At 49.4% G+C, this 22,382-nt stretch overlaps 8 protein-coding genes across 8 annotated transcripts; 5 read left to right on the top strand and 3 right to left on the bottom strand.

Annotated features, from left to right (window-relative positions):
* Window positions 1–168: 168 nt before the first annotated feature.
* On the top strand, window positions 169–2,932 carry BDQ94DRAFT_156095 (beta-glucosidase; the record flags this gene model as incomplete). The annotated part of the gene is made up of 7 exons (XM_026768586.1): window positions 169–241; window positions 316–421; window positions 492–553; window positions 604–629; window positions 698–822; window positions 967–2,161; window positions 2,231–2,932. 7 exons carry the CDS (start codon window positions 169–171, stop codon window positions 2,930–2,932), a joined length of 2,289 nt encoding a protein of 762 aa, XP_026632239.1.
* Window positions 2,933–5,482: 2,550 nt separating this feature from the next.
* Window positions 5,483–8,130, top strand: BDQ94DRAFT_164967 (Zn(II)2Cys6 transcription factor domain-containing protein; the record flags this gene model as incomplete). The annotated part of the gene is made up of 4 exons (XM_026770162.1): window positions 5,483–6,293; window positions 6,367–6,404; window positions 6,467–6,697; window positions 6,763–8,130. 4 exons carry the CDS (start codon window positions 5,483–5,485, stop codon window positions 8,128–8,130), a joined length of 2,448 nt encoding a protein of 815 aa, XP_026632238.1.
* Window positions 8,131–8,605: 475 nt separating this feature from the next.
* slx4 lies at window positions 8,606–11,520 on the bottom strand. Its single transcript, XM_026764103.1, has one exon. The coding sequence runs from the start codon at window positions 11,388–11,390 to the stop codon at window positions 8,898–8,900; it is 2,493 nt and encodes an 830-aa protein (XP_026632237.1). The 5' UTR covers window positions 11,391–11,520; the 3' UTR covers window positions 8,606–8,897.
* Window positions 11,521–11,710: 190 nt separating this feature from the next.
* Window positions 11,711–12,874, bottom strand: BDQ94DRAFT_132670 (EKC/KEOPS complex subunit CGI121/TPRKB). The gene is made up of 3 exons (XM_026764102.1): window positions 12,585–12,874; window positions 12,411–12,533; window positions 11,711–12,355 (listed from the first exon to the last, which is right to left on the bottom strand). Exons 1-3 carry the CDS (start codon window positions 12,744–12,746, stop codon window positions 12,041–12,043), a joined length of 600 nt encoding a protein of 199 aa, XP_026632236.1. The 5' UTR covers window positions 12,747–12,874; the 3' UTR covers window positions 11,711–12,040.
* A 102-nt stretch (window positions 12,875–12,976) lies between these two features.
* Window positions 12,977–14,545, top strand: BDQ94DRAFT_132668 (Bax Inhibitor family protein). The gene is made up of 2 exons (XM_026764101.1): window positions 12,977–13,613; window positions 13,675–14,545. Exons 1-2 carry the CDS (start codon window positions 13,096–13,098, stop codon window positions 14,156–14,158), a joined length of 1,002 nt encoding a protein of 333 aa, XP_026632235.1. The 5' UTR covers window positions 12,977–13,095; the 3' UTR covers window positions 14,159–14,545.
* A 981-nt stretch (window positions 14,546–15,526) lies between these two features.
* On the bottom strand, window positions 15,527–16,393 carry BDQ94DRAFT_164963 (uncharacterized protein; the record flags this gene model as incomplete). Its single annotated transcript, XM_026770161.1, has 2 exons — window positions 15,527–16,286; window positions 16,362–16,393. The coding sequence occupies 2 exons, from the start codon at window positions 16,391–16,393 to the stop codon at window positions 15,527–15,529; spliced, it is 792 nt and encodes a 263-aa protein (XP_026632234.1).
* A 1,170-nt stretch (window positions 16,394–17,563) lies between these two features.
* Window positions 17,564–18,471, top strand: BDQ94DRAFT_3195 (RBM8 family RNA-binding protein). The gene is made up of 2 exons (XM_026775484.1): window positions 17,564–17,979; window positions 18,110–18,471. The coding sequence occupies exons 1-2, from the start codon at window positions 17,728–17,730 to the stop codon at window positions 18,338–18,340; spliced, it is 483 nt and encodes a 160-aa protein (XP_026632233.1). The 5' UTR covers window positions 17,564–17,727; the 3' UTR covers window positions 18,341–18,471.
* A 780-nt stretch (window positions 18,472–19,251) lies between these two features.
* On the top strand, window positions 19,252–22,008 carry BDQ94DRAFT_132662 (putative glycosyl hydrolase). Its single transcript, XM_026764100.1, has one exon. The coding sequence runs from the start codon at window positions 19,684–19,686 to the stop codon at window positions 21,541–21,543; it is 1,860 nt and encodes a 619-aa protein (XP_026632232.1). The 5' UTR covers window positions 19,252–19,683; the 3' UTR covers window positions 21,544–22,008.
* Window positions 22,009–22,382: the final 374 nt, after the last annotated feature.

The raw sequence follows: 22,382 nt of genomic DNA, 5'->3' as shown, positions 1-22,382 counted from the left end.
TACCTAGTACTACGAGCCAGCCCACCCAGCTCTCAGTTATGGACACTGCTGGCCATGAACTGCAACATAAATATCGGATCCTTCCTCTCTCAAGATAGCTGCTTTCTACTACTTGAAGTGCTCGACAGCAGAAAGTGCATCGAGCTAAGTTGACGGTCAATTTCAGAAATGTTGTTTCCTAAGCTCTTTCTGTTGACCACCGGCTTGATCTGCCTAAGTGATTGCAAGTCCACCTCTGGAGGTACAGTTTCGCCTTTGATCTCAACAGAGTAGTCAATTCTCTTGCGAATGCTAACGAGAAGACTGAAATACTAGCTTATACCTCATCTCAGGAGTGGAAAAAAGCCGTCACCAACGCTAAAGACTTTCTTGCTAAGCTCACACTTGAAGAGAAAGCGTACATTGCCACCGGTGTTGCAGGGTATGATAGTCCCCTTGCCTGCTTCTAACTTCAATTGGGGTACGAGAAAGTCTATTAATGCGCGTACCAGACCATGCACAGGAAGCATCGCACCGATTGAGCGCTTGGGCTTTCGCGGCATATGCATTCAAGGCAGGCTTTCCTCCAAACTAGCGTGATGTCGTTGACTAACTGACAGACAGATGGTCCTTTGGCAATCCGACCAGCTGTAATTCTTCTCGGTTTGTGTCATGATGATACCTGTGTACAAGCTAATCATTACCGGTTCATTGATAGGACTTTGCCAGCGTGTATCCAGCCGGCGTTTCTGTTGGAGCAAGTTGGGATAAGCAACTTGCCTACGAGAGAGGCTTCCTTCTTGGGGAGGAGTTCAAAGCAAAAGGAGCTCATGTAATGCTTGGGTAACGTGTTCTCTTATCTAACTGTGGGGGAACATACTGACGTCTGAAAATAAGACCTGTTGTTGGACCCATTGGAAGAAACCCTCTGGGTGGTCGAAATTGGGAATGATTTGGGCCTGACCCATACCTCACTGGTGAGCTAAGCTATCAAAGTATTATTGGGACTCGAACAGTCGGAATGCAGCCATGCGTCAAACATTATGTCGGCTATGAGCAGGCTACCGGCCAAAACCCAACTACGAACGCGGACGGAGTAGTCATTGAGGGTTATTCATCGAATATTGATGACCGCACCATGCATGAATTATACTCGTGGCCCTTTGCAAAAGCAGTAAGGGCTGGGGTATCATCGGTTATGTGCGCCTATTCAAGAATCAATGGCTCATACGCCTGTGAAAACCCCAAGACTCTCGACGGGATCTTGAAGGAGGAGCTTGGCTTCCCAGGCTATGTTATGAGCGATTGGGGTGCGACTATGTCGGGCGTCCAAGCCATCGAAAGCGGCTTAGACATGACCATGCCAGGCGCATTAATGGGCTCTGGCCGTACAACTTGGGGCTTCTCATTATTTGGCGGCAACCTCACTCAAGCGGTGGAGAATGGAACCTTGTCCATGTCACGCGTTAACGACATGGTGCTCCGAATAATGACTCCTTACTTTTATCTGAACCAGGATGATAAGCACTGGCCGCTCATTGATCCAAGTTCTCAGGAACTGGGTGATTTCTCTGACAGCATGGCAAACTACTCCTGGCCAGTTGGCGGGGAAGCGCATCGGGACGTGCGTGGGAACAATGCAGCTTTCATTCGGAAACTTGGAGCAGAGTCACTGACTCTGCTCAAGAATAAAAATAGTGCTCTGCCGATTAAAGAAATCCCTCGCTACATTGGGGTCATTGGTAACGATGCAGCTGAAAAGTCGGCCGGACTGGCATCCAGCCCCGACTCCGAAGCCATCGGCACGTTTGCGACTGGTGGTGGAAGTGGCTCAGGACGGCTCACTTACATCGTGTCTCCCTTGGAAGCAATCAAGGCGTGGGCCAAAGGGAGATCAGATTCCTTGGTCCAGTATCTGACCGACAATGAGTTGACCCCCGGCCTTCTTCACCCAACCAATGTGGGCTTTGGCGACTCCATCTACCCCATTCCAGAAGTATGTTTCGTCTTCCTTCGATACTACGTAGCTGAAGGACCGGATCACAGTGATTTCGATCTAAATAACAATGGAAGTTCAGTTGTGAACTCAGTGGCCTCTATCTGCAATAACACAATCGTGGTTACCCACTCTGGAAACGTGAACCTGATGGACTGGGCAGATCATCCTAATGTCACAGCCATCGTAAGCAAGCCTTCTATTCTCTGAGGAAGGCCTTGCGCAATTACTGACAATGCACCTTTCTACAATTAGATGATGGCCTACATGCCCGGTCAAGAATCCGGAAATGCTATTCTAGACGTAATCACCGGCAAAGTCAACCCCAGCGGCAAACTGCCATTTACAGTCGCTTACAACGCCAGCGATTACAACACAGCTTCCTTGAACTTCACAGCCATGAACATCACAGATCCAAATGGACGGCAGATCAATTTCACAGAAGGGCAATTTATCGACTACCGCCATTTCGACAAGGCAGGAATCACTCCGAGGTACGAATTCGGGTACGGCCTATCCTACACAACATTCTCCATCCAGGAACTGTCCCTCGAGCCCACGAACAAAGGGAATGTGGCCTCGCTTCCCGATAACAGCAGAGCTATACAGCCTGGCGGACACCCAGACCTCTATGAAATCCTCATCACCGTTGAGTCCAATGTAACCAATACTGGAGCGTTGGCGGGAGCAACGGTACCTCAGCTATATCTTGCCTTCCCGCAAGACACGACTCCTCCTGGAACCCCGGTCAAGGTGCTTCGAGGCTTTGACAAGATATATCTCGAAGCTGGATGTAGTCGAACGGTGACATTTGAGCTAACCCGCAAGGATGTGAGCTTTTGGAATGTAGTGAAGCAACAGTGGGAGATCCCCGCTGGTACCTTTGAGGCTATGGTTGGGTTGAGCAGTCGGAAGGTCTCGGTTAAGAAGCAGTTTGATGTGCTTAAACGTCGGTGATACTTCCTATAGCTGTTCGAGTGTCCGGGGAGAGGTCATCAGACTGGAGAGCCAGTAGGTCGGACGTCTGCCAGCTTCATCCGCTACCGGTATAGGTGATATCATGACTAGGTAGACAGCATCTATAACAGTATCTCAGTTGGATAATATAAAGATGATCCGACATACAGTGTGAGACATCATAGTAGGTAGAATTCTGTATCCATTTATTCACCTCTTATTATCTCCTTGTGTATCAAATCGTCCATTCTCCACAAGGTATCACGCAATTCGAAGGCATCTTGAAAATCCAGTCAAGTTGCACTGGGGCCTCTTCAAATATACATATATATATATCTCTCCAGCGAGGCGCACTAAGCCAGTCTGACATTCAAAAAAAAAAAAAAAAAAAAAAAAAAAAAAAAAAAAAAAAGGTCCAGGCATCCAAGCTGCTTCATGTTCCACAAACAAGACAATCAAACCGAAACCCCCTGATCCCACCCATCTGGCTAAGCGAATCCACATCAGGACACCACACACTTCAAAACACGCAATAATCTACTGCATCATAATCAGCGATATAACTTGCATAGCAACCAATGATTGCAACGTTCATATTGACGCACACAAGGTTTCTGCACCTTTTTCTTGGCAGATTTTATCTGGTAAATCCCGGTGCCTGAGTGGACCTCATGCGGGATGTCACTATCAGTGACGGCGGTAGGTTCCCAAGATCTCCCTTATACAATATGGATATTTCCATTGATGAAGTTGATATTAATAGCCATATGACGTGTATGATGTGAGTCATTCTTGGCCTTGTTCTGGACTTTTCTCGTCTCGTTAAGCGAATACTGGCTAGTCAGACATGATGTCCTGGAGGATGTCAATATCACGATCTACGACTGGGCTGTAAGCTTTTCTGCAAGTTTCTCTTTGGTCAATGAAGAAATATACATGCTCTATATTCAGGTCTTAGTTTACAAAGGGATCTAGACTATCATATCCGGGGCAAGGTAATTATCAACCAACTCATCTAATTCTGGTTCGGTTACATCTGGGATAGCTATATGGAGGGAGATATTGTGGTGTATAATGGCAGTACACTGGGTATTTGTTCAAAGCATAATGCTCACTATATTGAAAGGACACGCTATAGGCGTCACTGCTGTAGGGAGTGTTGTATGTGGACTACGTTGTAATTTGTCTGGGTTCCACTTTGGTTGTTATTATAATGTGCCCAAGATATCCGTAGGAGTAGTTTCGATCTCATACATCGTTCGCATGTGTAGTGGTACAGCTTTGAAATACAAGCTCTGTTGTCTTCATTATGTTTAATATGTCGTGTTTGTATTCTGATCTTGTATGCCTATTATGACTATATGTGCGTTATGTGACGATTTAGAGATAGCTTAGTCCTCTTGAACATACTACTATAGAAGCTCGTACGTAAAATCAATCTGATATCTCTCATGGTCGAGATTTATTGCTTGCAGTATCTTTCGTCTCTCTGAATCACGCAAGCTGTATAAACCACTTTGGGGTCGCATGTAGGCAGACAATAGGACTGCGTTTGTCCTAACCTACAAACCATCTCAGAACATCCAAATCAGGATATTCTGGTAACTCGAAAAATCAGAAATGATCTATCATGGGGACAAATAGACTTTACATATTCTGTCTCAGTCTTCGCTTGTCTTTTCCCTTTTGCATTGGTGAGTCGGTTTGTCCCGTTTACTTCAAGGAAATATCCATCCAACTTCAACCTGCCATTTCGGCCTCAAGGCCTGGCCTCTTTGTGTTCCGGGTATTTAGTCCTCCTCTCTCGCATTGTTCCCCTTGTCTTCTGCTTTGGTGGGGTCCTCCAAGACTGCTTTCGTTTGCCTTTGTTACCTGAATCAGAGGGCAGCATCAGTGTGCTGCTCCTGTTCAGGCTTGCTAGAAGCATCCAAAGCCTACTGTTCAGCATTGTTCCATACCCATATCACAGCTCTTGTTACCCCTCTCATCCAACGCAGCTAACACAAGGAAAGAAGCGAAGGAGTCATTGTACAGCAGGCGTGTTTATCATACACAACTCTGACTACAAACAAGTGCTTTGTGAAGCAATCACATTGTTCACATATTATTCGATTCAGAAGTGCGAGACGTGCTCTATTGTCAGTATATGCCTGTCTATTCAGTTTCATACCTCTGGCTTCTTTATGATACCCACATCCAAAGGTCTTTGTTATATTCCCAACGCAGCCATTCTCTCTGTTCTCTGAGAAACAAAACAAAGATTCTCTTTGTTACTTATTTCAACAAATCCCTTGTTCTTATTGTATGACATTGACCTCCAGGGACCAAACGACTGACAGCATTCCAAACTGAGTTATATAGGGGAGTTCTATATCCTGGATTGTGCCGGAATACAATCTCTCCTAGCAGCATACTGTTGGCTATTGGCACGCACTATTCCAATAATCAGCCTCTCACGAGACCTCTATCTATCTCTTAACTAGGTATACTTTGCTTGCACGTTGCACGTCTCTTCCATTCGTGAGTAAACTTACCGGTCAATCCCTTACAATGACCACGAAGAGAACGTTCGACCAAGCTGGACTTGGGGACGAAGAGAATCAGGCCGTGAAACGGCAATCGGGCGAGGATCAGTCCTTCAGCCCCGATGACCTTTTTGGTGACCTCGGGCTTGACGTTGACGTTGATGATATTCAAGATCCGCATCCTGATCAGACATATCTTTTCAAAGCTATGCAATCCTCCAACCAAGCTCAGGCTCGTGTATTGGAGGATACACAATTACAACAAGACCTGGACCCTACTTATCTCCCAGTTTCCCTGGAAGGTATAACAGCACACATGATCCCGACCAAACCTGCATCGACAGTGGACGACGGTCTTGACCCCCTTGTCGAACGGTCGTCCGCGAGCGATGGTGCATCCCGGGGCAATGATGACCAGACATCTCTGGATGGAGGTGTCTCCGCCAGTCAGGTCACCTTTGACAACGGAGGTCCTGCTGAAAGCAACAATGCACCCACTGATAATCCTGCTGCAGCGGCGGCTGCCAACGTACAGATACCTCAAGAGGAAGCCCCAGCGCCGCCCAAGAAGAGAAAAGGACGCCCTCCGGGCTCTCGCAACGCCACCACCCGTGCCTCTAAGAAGAAAAAGACCAAAGATGATTCGTCAGAAAAGACAGATGACGAAAAGGAAGATCGAAGGGACGCGTCACAGGAAATGCGCGACAACTACCTAAAGAAAATCCCAGCCAGGCCCCTCAGGCCGGGCGAAGAGGAGGACGAGACAGAAGCAGAGCTAAGCGAAGATGACGAAGAAAGTGAGGTGGAGGGCAGAAAAGGGAAGAAGGGGAAGAGAGGTAAGAAGGGAAAAAGAGGTAAGAGAAGAGAAACCCAAGAAAATGTGACTATGGTAACGAAGAAAAGAAACAGATTCCTCGCGGACCACCCTTGCCTGTGACAATTGTAAAGTATGTGATACCCTTCCTTGTGATCTTGTTGCCCAGACTGACTCCGTTTCTTTGTCATTTAGATGCGGAAAGCGAAATGCGACAAGGGGTTGTTCGGCTGCGGGAAGTGCAGGGAAAGTAAAAAGACTTGTTGGGTTACTGATCCAATTTGGCTTCGCACTGAGCGTCGCGGAGCCATCATATTGATGCGTCGGAAGATCACGCATCTGGAGTGGTGGAACAACTGTCTTGATCAGGCAGCACGAGCACTCAGCATCAGAGTGCAAGACCTCCTAGAACAGCTTCGAAATGCGGTAAGCATTATTCATACCAGACATCTCGATCAATCACTCACTGACCTCACCGTTACTCTATCCAGAATATAACTCCAGTTCCCGAGAAGCCTATAGGCATCGACATCACTAAGCCCCTTATGCAACAAACTATACGTTATCTAAAGCAGAGCCGAAGGGGCGCAAACACTCTTGATGAATACCCTGCTGAATTCAATACCCAGGGGCCTGGCGATTTGGAAGACTTGATAAGCTCTCCGTTGGAACCCTATCCCGAGAACCATCCAAAGGGGCATCCTGAATACAACACCCAGGGTGAACCCGACCTCGAGGACTACGTCGATGACGGATTTGGTGACCCGACGCCGAATACAATCAGGCAAATGTTTGAACAGAAGCTCGCAAGGGGCTCAAGGGCCCAAGCACAGGGGCCCGCTGGATCACAACAGAACGGAGCCATGCCCGGCCATGTTGATAATGGCACCAGGCCCGCGCACCCGACGGGCCGTCGTCCTTCGCAGCAGGGGACTATACAATATCCCGCAACTCCCCCTGCTGCAGCTCTTGGGTGTCGTTATGCGCAGGTAAACATGGGCCAGCTTTCGAAGCAGGCTGGCCTGCAACAAGATCCCACCTACAACGCTCAATTCAATCAGCTGCCGTCGGGCCAATTCCCACCCAACTTCCCACCCACTACGCCTTACCTAGCCAACCAGCCCTTCTTCGCCCTTCCCCCGGGTTATCAGCAACCCCGGCCACAACCCCAGCAGCAGCAGCAGCTGAAACAGCAACGCCATGCTGCTCAGCCCTCCACCACCGTTCCAGCACCACCTGCGACCGAATCCTCCATCTCAACTCGTTGGCCCCGATCCGAGACCTCCTCCATGCAGGGCAATAACAACATGTTCGCCCATGCTGCCCGACAGGTACACTCCAGTGCCCTCGAAGACCTCGCCAGATACCAATATCAGCAGCAGCAACAGCAGCAGCAGCAGCAGCAGATGGCCAACGCCAACCTCCCCGCCACTCCCAAGCAGCCCACCAACTACGAAACCCTTCCCCAAATCAACACCCCCGGATACTCAGCCCATTATCCCTACGAGCAGGGTAATACAGGTCAAGACGACGCCCAACTCGCTGCCGCTGCATATGCCGATCTATCTGACCCTAATTTCGAACGGCTTCTCACTGCAAATGAATATAGTTACTATGGCACTGACCCCGCTATAGGATGGTCGAGCATACCCGGAGTCTCGGCCTACCCGCCTGAAGATATGAGCTTGGCTGCTGTGCCTTCTTCGTCGGCGGGTGTTTCGCAGCCTCCGACCTCGGCGGCGACTACTACTGCCACTACTGCCACTGCTTCTGATGCTACGTCTCATAAGAGGGCGAAGAGGGGTGGTGGAAGGAAGAAGCAGCAGCAGCAGCAGCAGCAGCAGCAGTCGCAGCAGTAAGTTGGGTACTGGGACTTGCTTTTGAGTAATTCCAGGTCTGGGGTATCTGGGGAGATGGACAGTTGTTTTCAGTTCTTCTTGTGGACATACTATCTTCAAATAGTTATCTACTTGCTTTGCTATTGATCGACTCTCCTCTTTAGGCTCTCCCCTCTTGCTTAAGTGGGACGTGTGGCACAGTAGTAGAAGGGAGGACTCTTCCTCTTATGCCTTTTTTGGGGGGGCGGCTTATATACGATGAAATGATGTTTAATTATTTAGAAAAATACGATGAATAAGTGATTACGAAGATTGGGGAGCGGATATTGTTTAATTTGTTAGTTGTTATGACTTAATGTTTTGTTAATATTATTTTCTCTATTGTTTATGAGCCAAGCATGCACATCTTCATGCCTGTACCATTTTATTTTCTTTGCAGTATTTTGATTACTCTATAAAACCTGAAAATATTCTTCTAGTAGTAGTAGTAGTAGTAGTAGTAGTAGTAGTCGTTGTCGTCGTCAACGATCAAGCAAAGGGGTATAGTATTCCCATCCTCTGAACCAATCAAACCAACCACACCAAGCCAAATCAACCCAAACCCTAACCTAAAATCCAAGGCTCCTACTAACTATACATGCATCCATGACTCCAATAACCACCTCAAACTTATGAACCAACCCCTTCCCAAAAATCAATACAGTAATAAAATAATGTAACCTCCCAAAAAGTACTCAGCCCCAATACCCACTCCAAATCCAAATAATCTATATTCAACTGAGAACACATCACTCCTTCTTCCTCGGCCTATAACAACAAACCACCCCCTTACTCTCACACCACCTCCTCACGAACCCCGCCCCGACCTCCCGATCCTCATTCACGAGACCCAGTCCCTCTGTGTTTAACCAAGTGGTGAACTCCTCCAAAGGGATAGGGTCGTACATGAGAATCTTCTCGTGCCATGTTTGCTTCCTTGTGTGAGTCTTATTGGTGTTGGATGATGCAGGCCGGGCTGCGGATTGGGCACGCACGGCTTTAGTGATCTGCTCAGTTAGGGGAAGAAGTATGGCGGGGGGTTCTGGTTCTTTGGGAATGGATGTGGATGTGGTTCGATTAGGACTTGATGGTATGTTGGATGTAGGGAGGGTGTGGGCGTGTTTGTGCTTTGTTTGGGGAGTTTGGGGTAGGAGGCGGCTGGGAGAGGGGAAGGAGATGAGGATGGGGTCGGAGTCTTCTTCGGAGTCTTCGATTTCCTCGACGTTGGCGTAGGAGGGGGTAGGTTTGGGGATTGGGGTTGAGGTTGAGGTTGTGGTGTTAGAGTTGGGATTGCTTGGAGATTTTGTTGTTGAGATGGCTTCGGTTGTTGACTTTGATGATGTACTAGGTTGAGTTTTGGCTTTCGCCTTCGTGGTGGTTTTCCGTGTTGTTCCTTTCCCCTTTGGCTTATTACTAGGCTCAGGTGCTGATTCGGGTTCAGCAGGCGTTTCCTGATCTGTATTCTTGTTGTTTGCCTCTGATGATATGCTGTTCTTTGCTTTCCAGCACTTTTCAAGCAGCTCGATCATCTTCTTCCGGTTTTTGAGCGGTTTGAAGCCGAATGAGGCGGCTTGTTTCGATAGCTGGGCATCTGTGAAGTTGTCGTATTGCGGCATCTTAGGGTCGGGCTTGCGGGCAATGGATGTGGTATTCTCGGCCTTTTTGTTCTTTGACTGAGTGGTTGAAGGTACAACAGGCTGTGTTTCGCTTGTCGAAGCAGCTTTTGCCTGGTCGCTACCTTTCTGGGTAGGGTTGATGTCGCTGGTATTGCATTCGGCTTCAGCTACTCCCTTGGCGTTGCTAAGTCGCTCATCCAGAGTGATAGTTCCAGATCTATCAGGCGAATTCACCAGATCCACCACTTCTACCTGCATTAGTGAACCGTCAACATCCCGAGATGCGACCGACCACAAGTTTCCTGAGCCATTGAAGCGTGAGACTGTAGAAGATGAGCCCTTGCTTTGCGTTCGATGCGGACGACCGCTGGCTTCCAACGCCATGCTTCGTTCCGACTCGCTAATAGCTGCCTGCAGCTCTCTTATAGTAGTGGGTGAGTCTTCCCGCTCCAGCTGGCTGCATGTGCCAAATACCAGCTCTTGATCATCGAGGGACTTAGCAGCTTCTTCGGGAGAAAGCACCACGAACTCGGGTTCGTAAGACTTGCTTGCCTGGCCCTTTTTCTTGGATCTTGAAGCTCTAGGCTTCGCTTTCGGTGTCTCTTCGTCCACGACATCTGAACCCTCCGTAGACTCGTTGATATACTTCGCTGTCACGCGGGCAGTCAGAGTGGTAAATTTGTTGACACGCTTCGTCGGCTTCTTTCGCGCAGTTGGTGTTGATTTGCGGGTTCCCTGTGTGTTATCCTTCTCACTATCGTCGGCGACACTTTGTCTGGGAGCAGGATATACTCCGGGATCAACCAGCTCTATCCGCCTTCGCTTCGTCGGTCCACCTTCGACAGAGGCCATAAAGTCGTTTACAGGAGCAGCAGCTCCATTAAACCCATACTCCGACAGCAGGTTACCAAAGCCCCTTGTATTATCATCTGACCCTGACTTCCCTTCCAACTCAACGACTTCCCTAACCTTATTGACTGTAGGTGTCCAGTCCAATCTCCGCGTCATCGCTTGCTCAAGCTGTAAACCATCCCTTTCCCATTCCAGCACATCATTCGTAGCCTTCTGGGGCAAAGCAGTCGGTGGTGTCGATGGACAAATAGCCTTCTCGCCAACCTCCTTGACTTGCGAAGTGCCCGCCTTCGCAACCCTCCCAGAAATAGTCTTATTCTCCGGTTTCGAGCGCTTTGTCGTAGGTTCAGCGCGTTTCTTACTAGCGCCTGTGATAGTCTTTTTCGTAGTAGTCTTCTCGTTGCCCGTAACAGAGAGCCCCGACTCCTCCGTAGCTCTTTTCTGCTCCTTCTTTGGCCTTCCCCTTCGCTTCGGTTTATCTGTCGCCGGTTCTCCCTCTAGCGTTGTAACAGCGGAATCATCATTCGTCAAGGTACTAGACTTCTTGCGGGTTTCAGTCCGGCGCAATTCGTCGACCTGGTTCCCAACCTCGAAAAACCTAGAATGCGTTGGAGGACAAAACAAGTCCGACGGAGACGGCAGCGGAGTCGTTTCAACGTCTACTGGGGACAATCCAAAGAGTTTTCCGGGATCATACGCAGGCGGCGCTGGCGTGTGAACTGGGTTGCGCTCCGGCGAGGAGGAAATCACCAGGACCTCCGCGGTGGCGGACATGGTGGCGAGTCGCAACAAATATCAGGACGAGCGCTTGGTCGGCATTAGTGCGCGTTCGGGTTGGTGAGTGTGGTGCGCTAAATATGCTCCCCCCTGCGCTAGTGAGCCATGGTGTTATGCTAGATGCTTGAGCCCCGGACGGTGGTGTGTCTAGATCAATTCAGTCGTGATGATGCGGAGAGAGTTGCCGGGCTTGGCAAAGTTGCAGGATTGCCGCTTCGGGTTGGGCGATGCGGTGGGCAGGGCAACCGAGGTATGTTCTTTACTCATCATTCTATTCAGTTTATATCTTACTAGATTTGTATATGCAATAGATTGGAGGCCATATATTATCTTCTAGAGTCTTATTTTTGGCTGGACAAAGCCGTAATCGGTGCTCTGCACCGACGCTATCGGCGGCCCTGAATTCTATGTACATCAGATCATGATTTCTAATAGTAGACGTGTCCTGCATAGCTACTTCTAGCAGACATCTATCTGCCGAAGTAGCTCTTTACATGCAAAAGCTTCGACCCGGCATCAGGCCTAGGGTATCGACTGTCGGGTAACGCAGACATTCTGCATGTGGCGCGCCCGCTTTACAGGGCCCTGAGTTCCCAAACGAGCGAGATCGGGGTAATAGAGAAGACTTCCTATATTCAACGTCATGTTCAAGTCGCTCCCCGCAGCGCAATCGCTCCCAAGACCGACAGTTCGAGCCGTCGCAATCCGTTATCATGCGTTCCGTTTGCTTGGTTCGGCGGCGCAGTGTTCAACGCTCCCAGCTTGTAAGCCTTCTTGATCTTTGCAACGTCGGAGATCTTCGACAAAGTTTCGTCATCGAATGGCACAGGCGTTCCCTCAACATTTTGTTCGAGATGGGCTGCTACCGAGTCGTGGGTGATCTCCGGGTTCACGGAAAGCTTGACTACTAGCAAGTCTTTCGTGGAATCAGTAATGCCGAACTTGCGGAAAGATTCAGCAATCTAGACGTGGTCAGCATTGCTCATGAAGTCGGTTGGTAGCTGATCGTAAACATACATTTGTCGCAGGGCTTAGCGAAAAGACCATCTCAGAGTGCACATTCCGGGATTTGAGGCGGCCGTTCATATAATCATTGGCTGCTCGGAAAACTGCGGAGAGAAGGTGTGTTCTTGAGAGGACCTGCAGCATTGTTTAGCAGTTGCTCCGCCGAGAGACATACTGACACCGTACCGTGCTTGCATCAATGAAAGCATATTCGAATTCCGCATTGGCGGACATGAGCTGCTGGCGAAGATACGGAGCATTCTGCACATCCCGATATAGAGCGACATGCACGGGCATCGACGGAGGCAGATGCGACAGGTGTATGGTTTCTAGTAATGGCGCAGGCATGATGGGGATAGTGACGCAGAGGTGAAGTCCAGAAAGGGAATTATCGAGAAGAGGGTCGAAGAAGGTACGCGTTCGTAGAAGTCCGGACCGAGATGATGACAATAGCAGTGTGGCCGTGCAAGTCCGTTAAGTCCTAAATCCTGATAATTCCCCTCCCCCGCCAACTTATCACCGAGGCCGTGATGCTGACTCACGGGCGGCTCATCTCACACGTGACTTCACTTCTCGAACGTTCGGGCGACCGTAGCAGCTGGCCGACGGCTGACTGATATCATTCTTATAGCCGGCCATCCGCCGCTCTCCATCGCTTCTCCTCATCTCCATCAACCTCGACATCATCGTCACAATCATGGCGTTCTTCTTGCGACGCCCGTTCGCCGTCCCTACGGCGCTTCGGCAAATCTCCAAACCTGCGAATAGCGCTCGTTTCATCCACAATACGCCCTTCAAGCCCCAGTCCAAGCCTACCGGTCCCATCTCCATCTTCGCAAAGTCCCGTCAGACCTTCCAAAATGCTTTCCGTCGCACCTACATGCAGCCCTCCTACAATGTTCAGGGTGGCAACATCACCCAGAAGCTGATCTACGGTGCCACTATCATCGGTGGTACTATCCTGGCAACGAACTTCATCTTCAACCGCGAAACCAGAGAGGATGGTGGCATGCCTCCGTTTGAGCGCAGCTACCTGAACGAGACGTTTATGCACACTGGACTTGGTATTGGTATCATTGGTATTGCTGCTCGCGCTCTGCACACCAACGGATGGTCTTACCGTTTGATGGCTGCCAGCCCCTGGGCTGTCATCGGTCTTGGTCTGGTTGCCAGCGTCGGAACCATGTATGGTACTCTGTACACCAACCCTGACAAGTAAGTACTTTCCCAGCGCAGGTTTTTTTTCCTATGCGACAGTTTTCTGACAAGTCATTAGCTACGTCATGAAGTATGGTCTCTGGGCAGCTTTCAACGTCACCCAGGCCGCGCTCCTGTCTCCCCTGATGTTCATGCACCCGGCTATCCTTGCTCGTGCTGGTCTTTACACCGCTGGAATGATGGGTGCGATCGCTTTCGTCGGTGCCACTGCTAAGCAGGAGAAGTACATGTACCTGGGTGCTCCTCTGCTCGCTGGTGTGACCATTGTCGCTCTCTCCGGTTTCGCTCCTCTCGTCCTCCCCGCTACTGCCACCCGCGCTCTGCTGTGGTCTGAGAAGATCTGGCTGTACGGTGGTCTCGCTGTCTTCGGTGGTTTCACCCTCTATGACGTCCAGAAGATTCTCCACCACGCCCGCATGGCTCAGAGAGGCCTGGTCCGCAAGGATGTCGTCAACGAGAGTATCAGCCTTGAGTTGGACTTCATCAACATCTTCGTCCGTATGGTCCAGATCCTGGGCATGCGCAACAACAACCGGAGGTAAACGCATTTCGCATTTGCAACTCTATGATCGCCCTGGTGTAAAGCCAGGGTGCCCAAATGCATGAGCATCTCATTGCACTCAGCACCCGAATATACACGGTCTCGAACACTACGATGATTCGGAACTAAGTGGCATTTGTCTTTTCTGAAAATTCGATTGTATTAGTATTTGCTGCATGGTTTCCACCAAATAATTCAGCCTGTATATGGAAGGGCACACTATCTGTCCGCACCTTTGGCCAGCGAGGTCATAGGTCAGCCACGCCGTTCCCGGTGACAAGGGACCGTGGCGACAGATAAATCTGATGGAATACTCTTTTGTCGATATCTAGAGGTGGAAACCCACTAATCTCCACTCTTAATCCATCACCATGAACACATTCAAAAACATCTGTAGGAAGCATATGCTTCTATCGTAAAGCCACTATAGACCTCCAGCTTCTCCATCTTGACCATACCTCTCGGGCCTATTAATAGAACTTAATCCCACATACGGAGTAAATATCCCAATTACATCATACCTCTCGTATCCACAACCCCCAAACCCCCAAACCCCCAAAACTCACTACCCTCACCCTCTATCAGCACAGCAACACACAATACTCTCCAAACCCAATCCTTCACCAACCATAACCACTAGTCCCTCTAATCCTCGCTAAATGGAGACTCTCACAGTGCTATATCGCGGTTATACCCAATCTGGCGCAGCGCGCGGCCCAGAGCTCGCGGAGTGCAACCACAAGCTCATGGATAATTTCATGATAAGGTAACCGGCCATTCCGCTCTGAACTATAGATCCAGGTCAGGATCTGTTGTGCCTCAAGCCCTTTGATTTTGAGTGGTCTCCCGCGGGGCATTTTGGGCGTCAATTGCCCTGCTTGCAGCGTGTAGTAAACCACCCGATGTGTTACATGGAGATGGTCTGCTATTTCGAAGACTTGGTAGCCTAGTTCGTGGGGGGTTACTGAGGAGGTTGTTAGGTGGTGAGGTAGGCAATAGTCTCCAGGTTGAGGCAACCTTCTATGTCTTAATCTACCCTACCACATGGTTTAAAGAAAATCTCACTTCCAATTCACGGAACTTCGGAGTATTCTGGAATTAACATCATCCAACCTAAAGCAACATAAAGCAACATAGCTTCCTTTCTCATGACATCGTACTTCGTGTAGAAAGAAGAATAATTGACACATTACAATCCCTGCAGATCTCTAACCATTTTGTCCTTAGGAAAAAATAACTCTGTACGCCGTACGCCTGAACTATGTACCCTGAAATCCATCAACGAACTTCACCCGATGTTATGAGAAACAGAACCGCATTTTGCCATACAGAAACACTCTGCACAAGCTCCGCGTGCCCTGTAGACTGCTTACAGGTACTGTGGCCGAAGAAATCGAGACGAACTGTGAATGAACGCAAGAAGATGAACCTCATAAGCATGATTGAGTATATCAATCTTCTCGGTATCGTTAACCGTCACAATGTACTCAGGGGACACAGGATTCTTCCTCCGCTTATGATCATGCTTCGCCAGCTCAATCTTGATGTCCTTCTTAATCTGACGCACATTGAGCCCACCCACACGGGGAGTAAACACCATGTTAGCCATATGACAATAGCTATCTCCATTGATCTGCCCGAAAGTTCGCAGTATCAGAGCGACAGTCTTCCAGCGTCGACATCTCTCCTCGGGCAGACGAATCTGGAGTGTCTTTTCAGGCCAACGGCACTCGAAAAGATCATTGTATAGTCGACTATACGGAGGGTCAGGGAAGTATCCGTTGAACTTTTCTCTCAAAATCATCTTGTTGCCTCTCACAGCACATGCTGAATGACGGATTCGGATGGTTAGAAGGAGGGAATGATCTTCAAGGCCTTCTAGGTTCACAAAGTGGGTGTTTGCCGCTTTGATCATTAGACTGACTGAGTAGCCGATCTTTGGTCGTGAAGGATCATGGATGCATTCATTTAGTGTCATAACACAGCCTACCACGTCGAATGCTATGTCGAGCTGCGCGTTTGGTTGATGCAATTCGCGGACTTGGCCGGGTTCAGAGCCTGTCAGGACTGCTTCGATCTTGGGAAAGGGCTTAGGGGAGCGGAAATGGCAGAAGCATTGAGGTTCATCGCTATCAGAAGATGAGGAGGTTAGAGGATCGATTAATGCTTATATAGAGAGGGAAATTCCCGGAAATTGAGCTCACCATGGTAGGTTCGAGACCGACTTGCCGCTCATCGCGGCGCAGTCTCTCTTTCTCGCTCAATGAATGAGAGGTTCGCCTGAGATTAGGAGAATATGGGTTTTCCTTTCGATACTTGGGTGAGAGCTTGTCTATGCCGATGAAGATTAGCAAGGAAGATGGAGAAGATTGCCGCGGGGGCAGCTGGATTGAAGACGGGTCTCATGTTGTGACTATGTTTAACACATTCACGTCGAGGGGCTGGCTATATTCACTGATATTCCCCAAAGCTCTGTTTCTACAGTAGAGAACGAGTACGCAGGGAAGCTCTTCTTATCAGCTCTCAGTTACTCAGACTAGACCCAGCACACCGTCTTCAGCAGGAACACAAGATACCACCACATGGTCAAAGGAAACTATTGGTGTCAGTATGGCTATTCATAATGGTGGGTGTCTCACAGCTTATTATTGCCTGTTTCTAACAGAGTCTCATAAATCCATCAAACCTGCCCCATTCATCGACAACATGTCATCATACTCTGGAAAAGGATGAGGGTGATCATGGAGTGCGATTTCAAGCGGTAGACAATGCCACTGGTAAGTACAGTTCAAAGATAACTCATCTAACGGATAGACATTCTGGAACTTGTAACTTGATAAACGTGCTCATTGACGATAGGGACATTTGTTGGCGGAATTTGATCGTTCCAGGTGAACAGTAACCTGACAATAAGGCTGGACATCTCTGCTAGAAGGGAGGCCTGTTTTACCCCACAAACTTTTGTAGGAGTATTACATGTCTTTAAGCCAGCTTCATGAATATTCAGCCGTTGTAGTCGTTGAGCCCTTTAGCAATTGTATATGTAGATGCACTTATCCTCATCTGGTTGCGTTGATAGAAACATACCTTCACTGGCATACGCTACTGATAAACGACCATTGGAACTGCAACCAAAGCCCCGACTCTGAGATATTATACAGTAATGCAACAACCATATCTTACGAACCACTACTCTGCTCTTGTTCTATCCAGCACATGAGTTGTACCATGCACTATACTGCTTTTTATGGATGTGATATGAAAAGTCTCTGGGAGAAGCCTCTACAGATCATACAGACAATACAAATAACTTCACAAGCTCTCTTATAAAATCTGCCCACTCTCGATCTCGAGTAATATTCGTGGAATTGAGAGTAGTATAAAATGGCCATCAACATTGACCGTCGTTGGATATCATTTGATTACATAAGCACACCGCAAGCTTCGCGAAGATCCATCGCATTGCAACAGTTTGGTCATTGAACAGCCCACCTTGGACCAGAACCTCTCCCTTTATCCACCCTTCTCGAGCCAATACTTCCAGTCAATCTAGTCTCGCTACTTGTCACCATGTCTACAGAAATGGAAGTCGACCCTCCCGTGGCGCAGGAGGAGGAGGTCCCCGCGCAGTCGGGCAACAATACCTCTGATCCGAGAACGCAAGCGTCAGCTGTTGCAGTGCGCAGTATCGAAGGATGGATCATCATCGCGACCAATATTCATGAAGAGGCCTCTGAGGAGGACGTGACGGATCTGTTTGCTGAATATGGAGAGATCAAGAACTTCAATTTGAACCTCGATCGCCGGACGGGTTATGTGAAGGTAGGTGTCTTTAGCTCTTCATCAACGTGGGAATCCATTCTATGATTTTGCTGGATATATTTCCATGCTCAATCTTGATAAAGTATACTGCTACTGAGCATAAGATGAGATACTAAGTGGCTTTTGTCAGGGTTACGCGTTGATCGAATACTCCACCCTCCCCGAAGCCTCGGAAGCCATCAAGGCTTTGAACGGATCCAAATTGCTGGACCAGACAATCCAGGTCGACTTCGCGTTTGTGCGGCCACCCCCATCGAACAAAGGAAAGAATGCTGGACAAAGAGGTGGCCGTGGTGGACGGGGACGCAGCAGGAGCCGTGATAGGAGTCGCAGCCCTGGAGCGGAGGAGGCTAGAGACTAGGCGTATTGTTGTGGCAGCATTGAGGAGTTGACTTTTGTTTACTCTACTTTATGACCTTGGCAGGCACCTTTTATCTTGCTTTCTCTTGCCTCGTCGCGTCAAGCGTTTTGATTTTGCCTTTGTTTTCGCCCTCGAGGACTGCACGGCTGCTGAGCCATCCAGACGACTACATGTCAGTTTGATGCGCGCATGTTGGTCACGGTTGGATGGGCACCGTGAGCAGCAGTGGTTACAGCCGGCAATATCTCTTACGACAGTTTTATGCTCCTCTTAACGAGGGTACCCATAGGCTTGCAGCCAGAGGAGATATTTGCCGGCGTCGTAAATAATCAGCGATCTGGTATGTGCAGCTTGTTTCTTTTGGCATCCCGGCCCCTTTCCCCTTCCTTTCACTTCTGCCATCCCTCTTTTCTGTCGCTTGACCTCTGTCATCACTCCCAGCTTCTGTTTCGTCTTGTGGCTTGCTCGAATGCTCATCGCTGACTTAGCTGAAGCAGAAACCCGCTCGCATGATATATCAAGCCAGGATATCCCAAAATTTCTACTAGTTCCAAGATTAATTCAGATGAAACCCACTGCCTCTGATGCTCATGTGGCTGGGGCTATACTTGTAGCATTTTCTGCTCTAATCATCATTTCTTCCATCGTCCAGCACATGGATAGGTCTTTCGACCTCTCACATCAATCCCGAGACCCATAGTCCAGATAGAGTTTTGTAGATCCAAATGACTGCTATTGGTCATCAGATAGTGCGTGGAATGCACACTATATATGACTCTGCGACGAATGGATCAGAAGATCGATGGGGACGGGCAGAAATCAGGCATGAGATCCCCGCAGCCCGGGCGCGTGATAGGATACCAAGAACGAGAGCCCACGACGATCGAGTGCGGAGAGGACGAGGCTGGAAGGGAGAGAGCAGCAGCTGAGGCTGCGGAGGGTCAGCCGGAGGGCTGAAAAGCACGGCGAATGGCTGGCTTAGTTAAGCCCCGGGGTCTCTCCTTCCCCGCAACGGCCGAACGTCGAAACTTATCGCTCAACGCCACTTCCTTCCCTCGTTCATGGCCCGGATTGGGGACCATTGACCGTTGAAATATGCCTCATTGGAGTCTCGCTGTTCGTTGGATGCTGGCTGTTTTCTGAGCTCTCACTCTCTCCGCGTCTGTCTCGAGTTCTGCGTGCTCAAAGTCAATCCTCACTTATCGTTACCTCGAATCATTCTCGACACTTTGCTTATCGGTATCTCTCCGCCCTTGGTAACCAGGAACCAGGGCCAGGACCAGGACCACGAGACCAGTCGTTCTCTGCGGGATTGAGGGACTTACAACTAGAAAGCCTTCAATATGCGTGCGTTATTTGCTATTCATAGGTTGCTCTGCTTGCTTGCAGTCTTCTCTGAGACCAATGCGCTGGCGTTGCGGTCGCAGGACGTCCTTGCGCCATTGTCTCCAAATGCGCAGATTCCGCTGGAGGATTCAACCGATCCCCCATCAAAGCAGTTTCCCCTTCCTGCTCCAGAGAAGCCTAGTGAACCGATCGGCTCGATAAGTCGCACTTATGACGATTTGCTGGATGCTCTCAAGGTGATGCAGGATGACTACTTCCAGCTTTGGCAAGGCACTTGGCCTACTAGTATCGATTGGACTGCTGCCGTGCTTGGGACTCATGTCTCCGCCACCCTCTCCTCACTGACTTCTACTGCGGGGGATGTATTGGCAGACATTCTTTCAGCGAGTGCTAGCGGGGATCACAGACAGTCGGAAGAAATAACCGAACAGTATACGTTGGGATTCGAGAATCTCATTAACCATTATTTTGACCAAACCTCGGCATTCTACTTTGGCGAGGATGCCTTTGCCGTAAGAAATCAGGCCTTTGATGATATGTTATGGGTCGTTTTGGGATGGCTGGAGAACATAAAGTTCCAAGTCTTACACAGCGACCTGCATTACGATGACCCCTTCTCACCCAACGAGACAACGAAGCGCCTCTGGCATGGAACCCAGTTTCAGTCCCCGGCGGCTCATCGGGCACGTGTGTTCTATGGACTTGCGTCCGGGGGCTGGGACGTTTCCTTGTGTAATGGCGGGATGATCTGGAGCCCTTACCTGACGCCGTACAAAAATGCCATCACCAATGAGCTGTACATAGCCGCTAGCATCGGGATGTATCTCTACTTTCCCGGAGACTTTATTGATTCACCCTTTATGGGAACCACACTGGACGACGAGAACTGGTCAGACGGTTACCCTCACGATCCAACTCATCTGCAGGCCGCCATCGAGGGATATTCGTGGCTAAATGCCTCCAACATGACGGGTTCCAATGGCCTCTATGGCGATGGCTTCCATATCAGTGGTTGGAAGAGTGCCGATGATCCTGGCACACGCAAGTGTGATGTCCTCAATACTATGGTATATACATACAACCAGGGAGTGATCCTTAGCGGGCTAAGGGGACTTTGGTTAGCTACTGGTTCGCAGCAATATTTATCTGACGGACACCGATTGGTCAATGATGTGCTCTTGGCTACCGGATGGCCTAACAAAGGCAGTCAGCAGTGGGAAGGGCTTGGCCGCGGAGGTGTGTTGGAGGATGCGTGCGACTCTTCCGGGAGCTGCTCCCAAAATGGACAAACCTTCAAAGGCATCTTCTTTCATCATTTGGCCGAGTTCTGCCGAGACATCCGGCCGCAGGAATTGCGTTTCCTGGCCAGTGCCAACCGCACAGGGGACGGGGAAGACGGCTGGCAGTACGTATACGAGTGGCACCAAGCACGATGCCGGACATACCGCCCCTGGATCGAACACAACGCCAACGCCGCTCTGTTGACCAAGAATGGCGACGGCAAGATCGGGGAGTGGTGGGGAAACACCACCGCCACCGACGTGAGTCCTCTGCCGCAGGGGGCGATCGACTATCAAAATTATGGGGCGCAGGCTGAGGGCTCGGAGGCGTTGACGGGCCTTCTCCGCAGCCGTGGCTCTAAGGGTCCCAGCAACGAGGAGACGCTGGGACTTGATTCCACACGACAGCTGCAGGGCTGGGGAGCTGCACCCGAGCGGTCAGGTTTCACAGAGCGTGACTATGTGCCAAACGATTACAACGATCGTGGTCGCGGACGCACTGTTGAGACACAGTCAGGAGGTGTCGCGGTGCTGCGGGCATTGTACCAGTGGAAGACGACTTCGTCTCTTGCATGATCCGGGTCATTCGGCCGAAGGCCTAGCACATGCTGTATGAACGCGTTTGGTTGATTGTATGTTAGGAGTTTCAGGAATACCTACACTAGGACCGGAACAGGCGTTTGGAAGCACGATTACCTTCGTCATCTGTAGGGCGCGGCAGCCATAGTCGCCTACGTACATACACAGGACATGCATCACGTCGTGATCAGCAGAACAAATTTGCCACATAAGTCAATGCCAGCAGTATGGCCGTGGAAGAAACCTCCGTAGCATGCGTTAGTTGGACCCGGGGAAATGAAAAACCGGGGAAAGACACGACATCATCATCAACATCATCGCACATGGCAGGATCACCAGATTGATCCCATCCATCCGCCAGCTCGGCTAGACAAGCGCCCAGCATTTACTTAAAAAGTAAAAATAACTAAATAATTTAGCTGGCACGACCCAACAAAATGGATGAATTTCTTACTACTTGCCGATTAGAGTAAACCCTCCGGATAATATTCTTCCTTGACAGTTAGTTATGACTCTGCAAAAAGTAGGTACGTTGGTCGGATAGGATTGGACTATTCAATCCCTCCGTGCCGTCCCGCGTGCTTTTCGGCCCCCGACCCGATCTTCCCCGGGGGCCATGTCATTTCAGCTTCTTTTAATTTCTTTACCATCTTGGATGGATCATAACTTACAGTAAGCGGAGAGAAATGGAGAGTGTGTGTGTTGTGTTGTGCCGTCCTGTGCCGTGCCGTGTTGTGTTGTTATTGTTATGTGTTGTCTGTCTACTTGTTTAGTTGGGTGAAATTTGGGGGTGAGTTTTTAGTGTTTTTTTTTTTTTTTTTTTTTTTTTTTTTTTT

This window comes from Aspergillus welwitschiae (assembly GCF_003344945.1).
Source record: "Aspergillus welwitschiae strain CBS 139.54b unplaced genomic scaffold BDQ94scaffold_1, whole genome shotgun sequence".
Taxonomy (NCBI): Eukaryota; Fungi; Ascomycota; class Eurotiomycetes; order Eurotiales; family Aspergillaceae; genus Aspergillus; species Aspergillus welwitschiae.
Note: the sequence above shows the minus strand (reverse complement) of the source record. Positions and strands in the feature narration are given on the sequence as shown.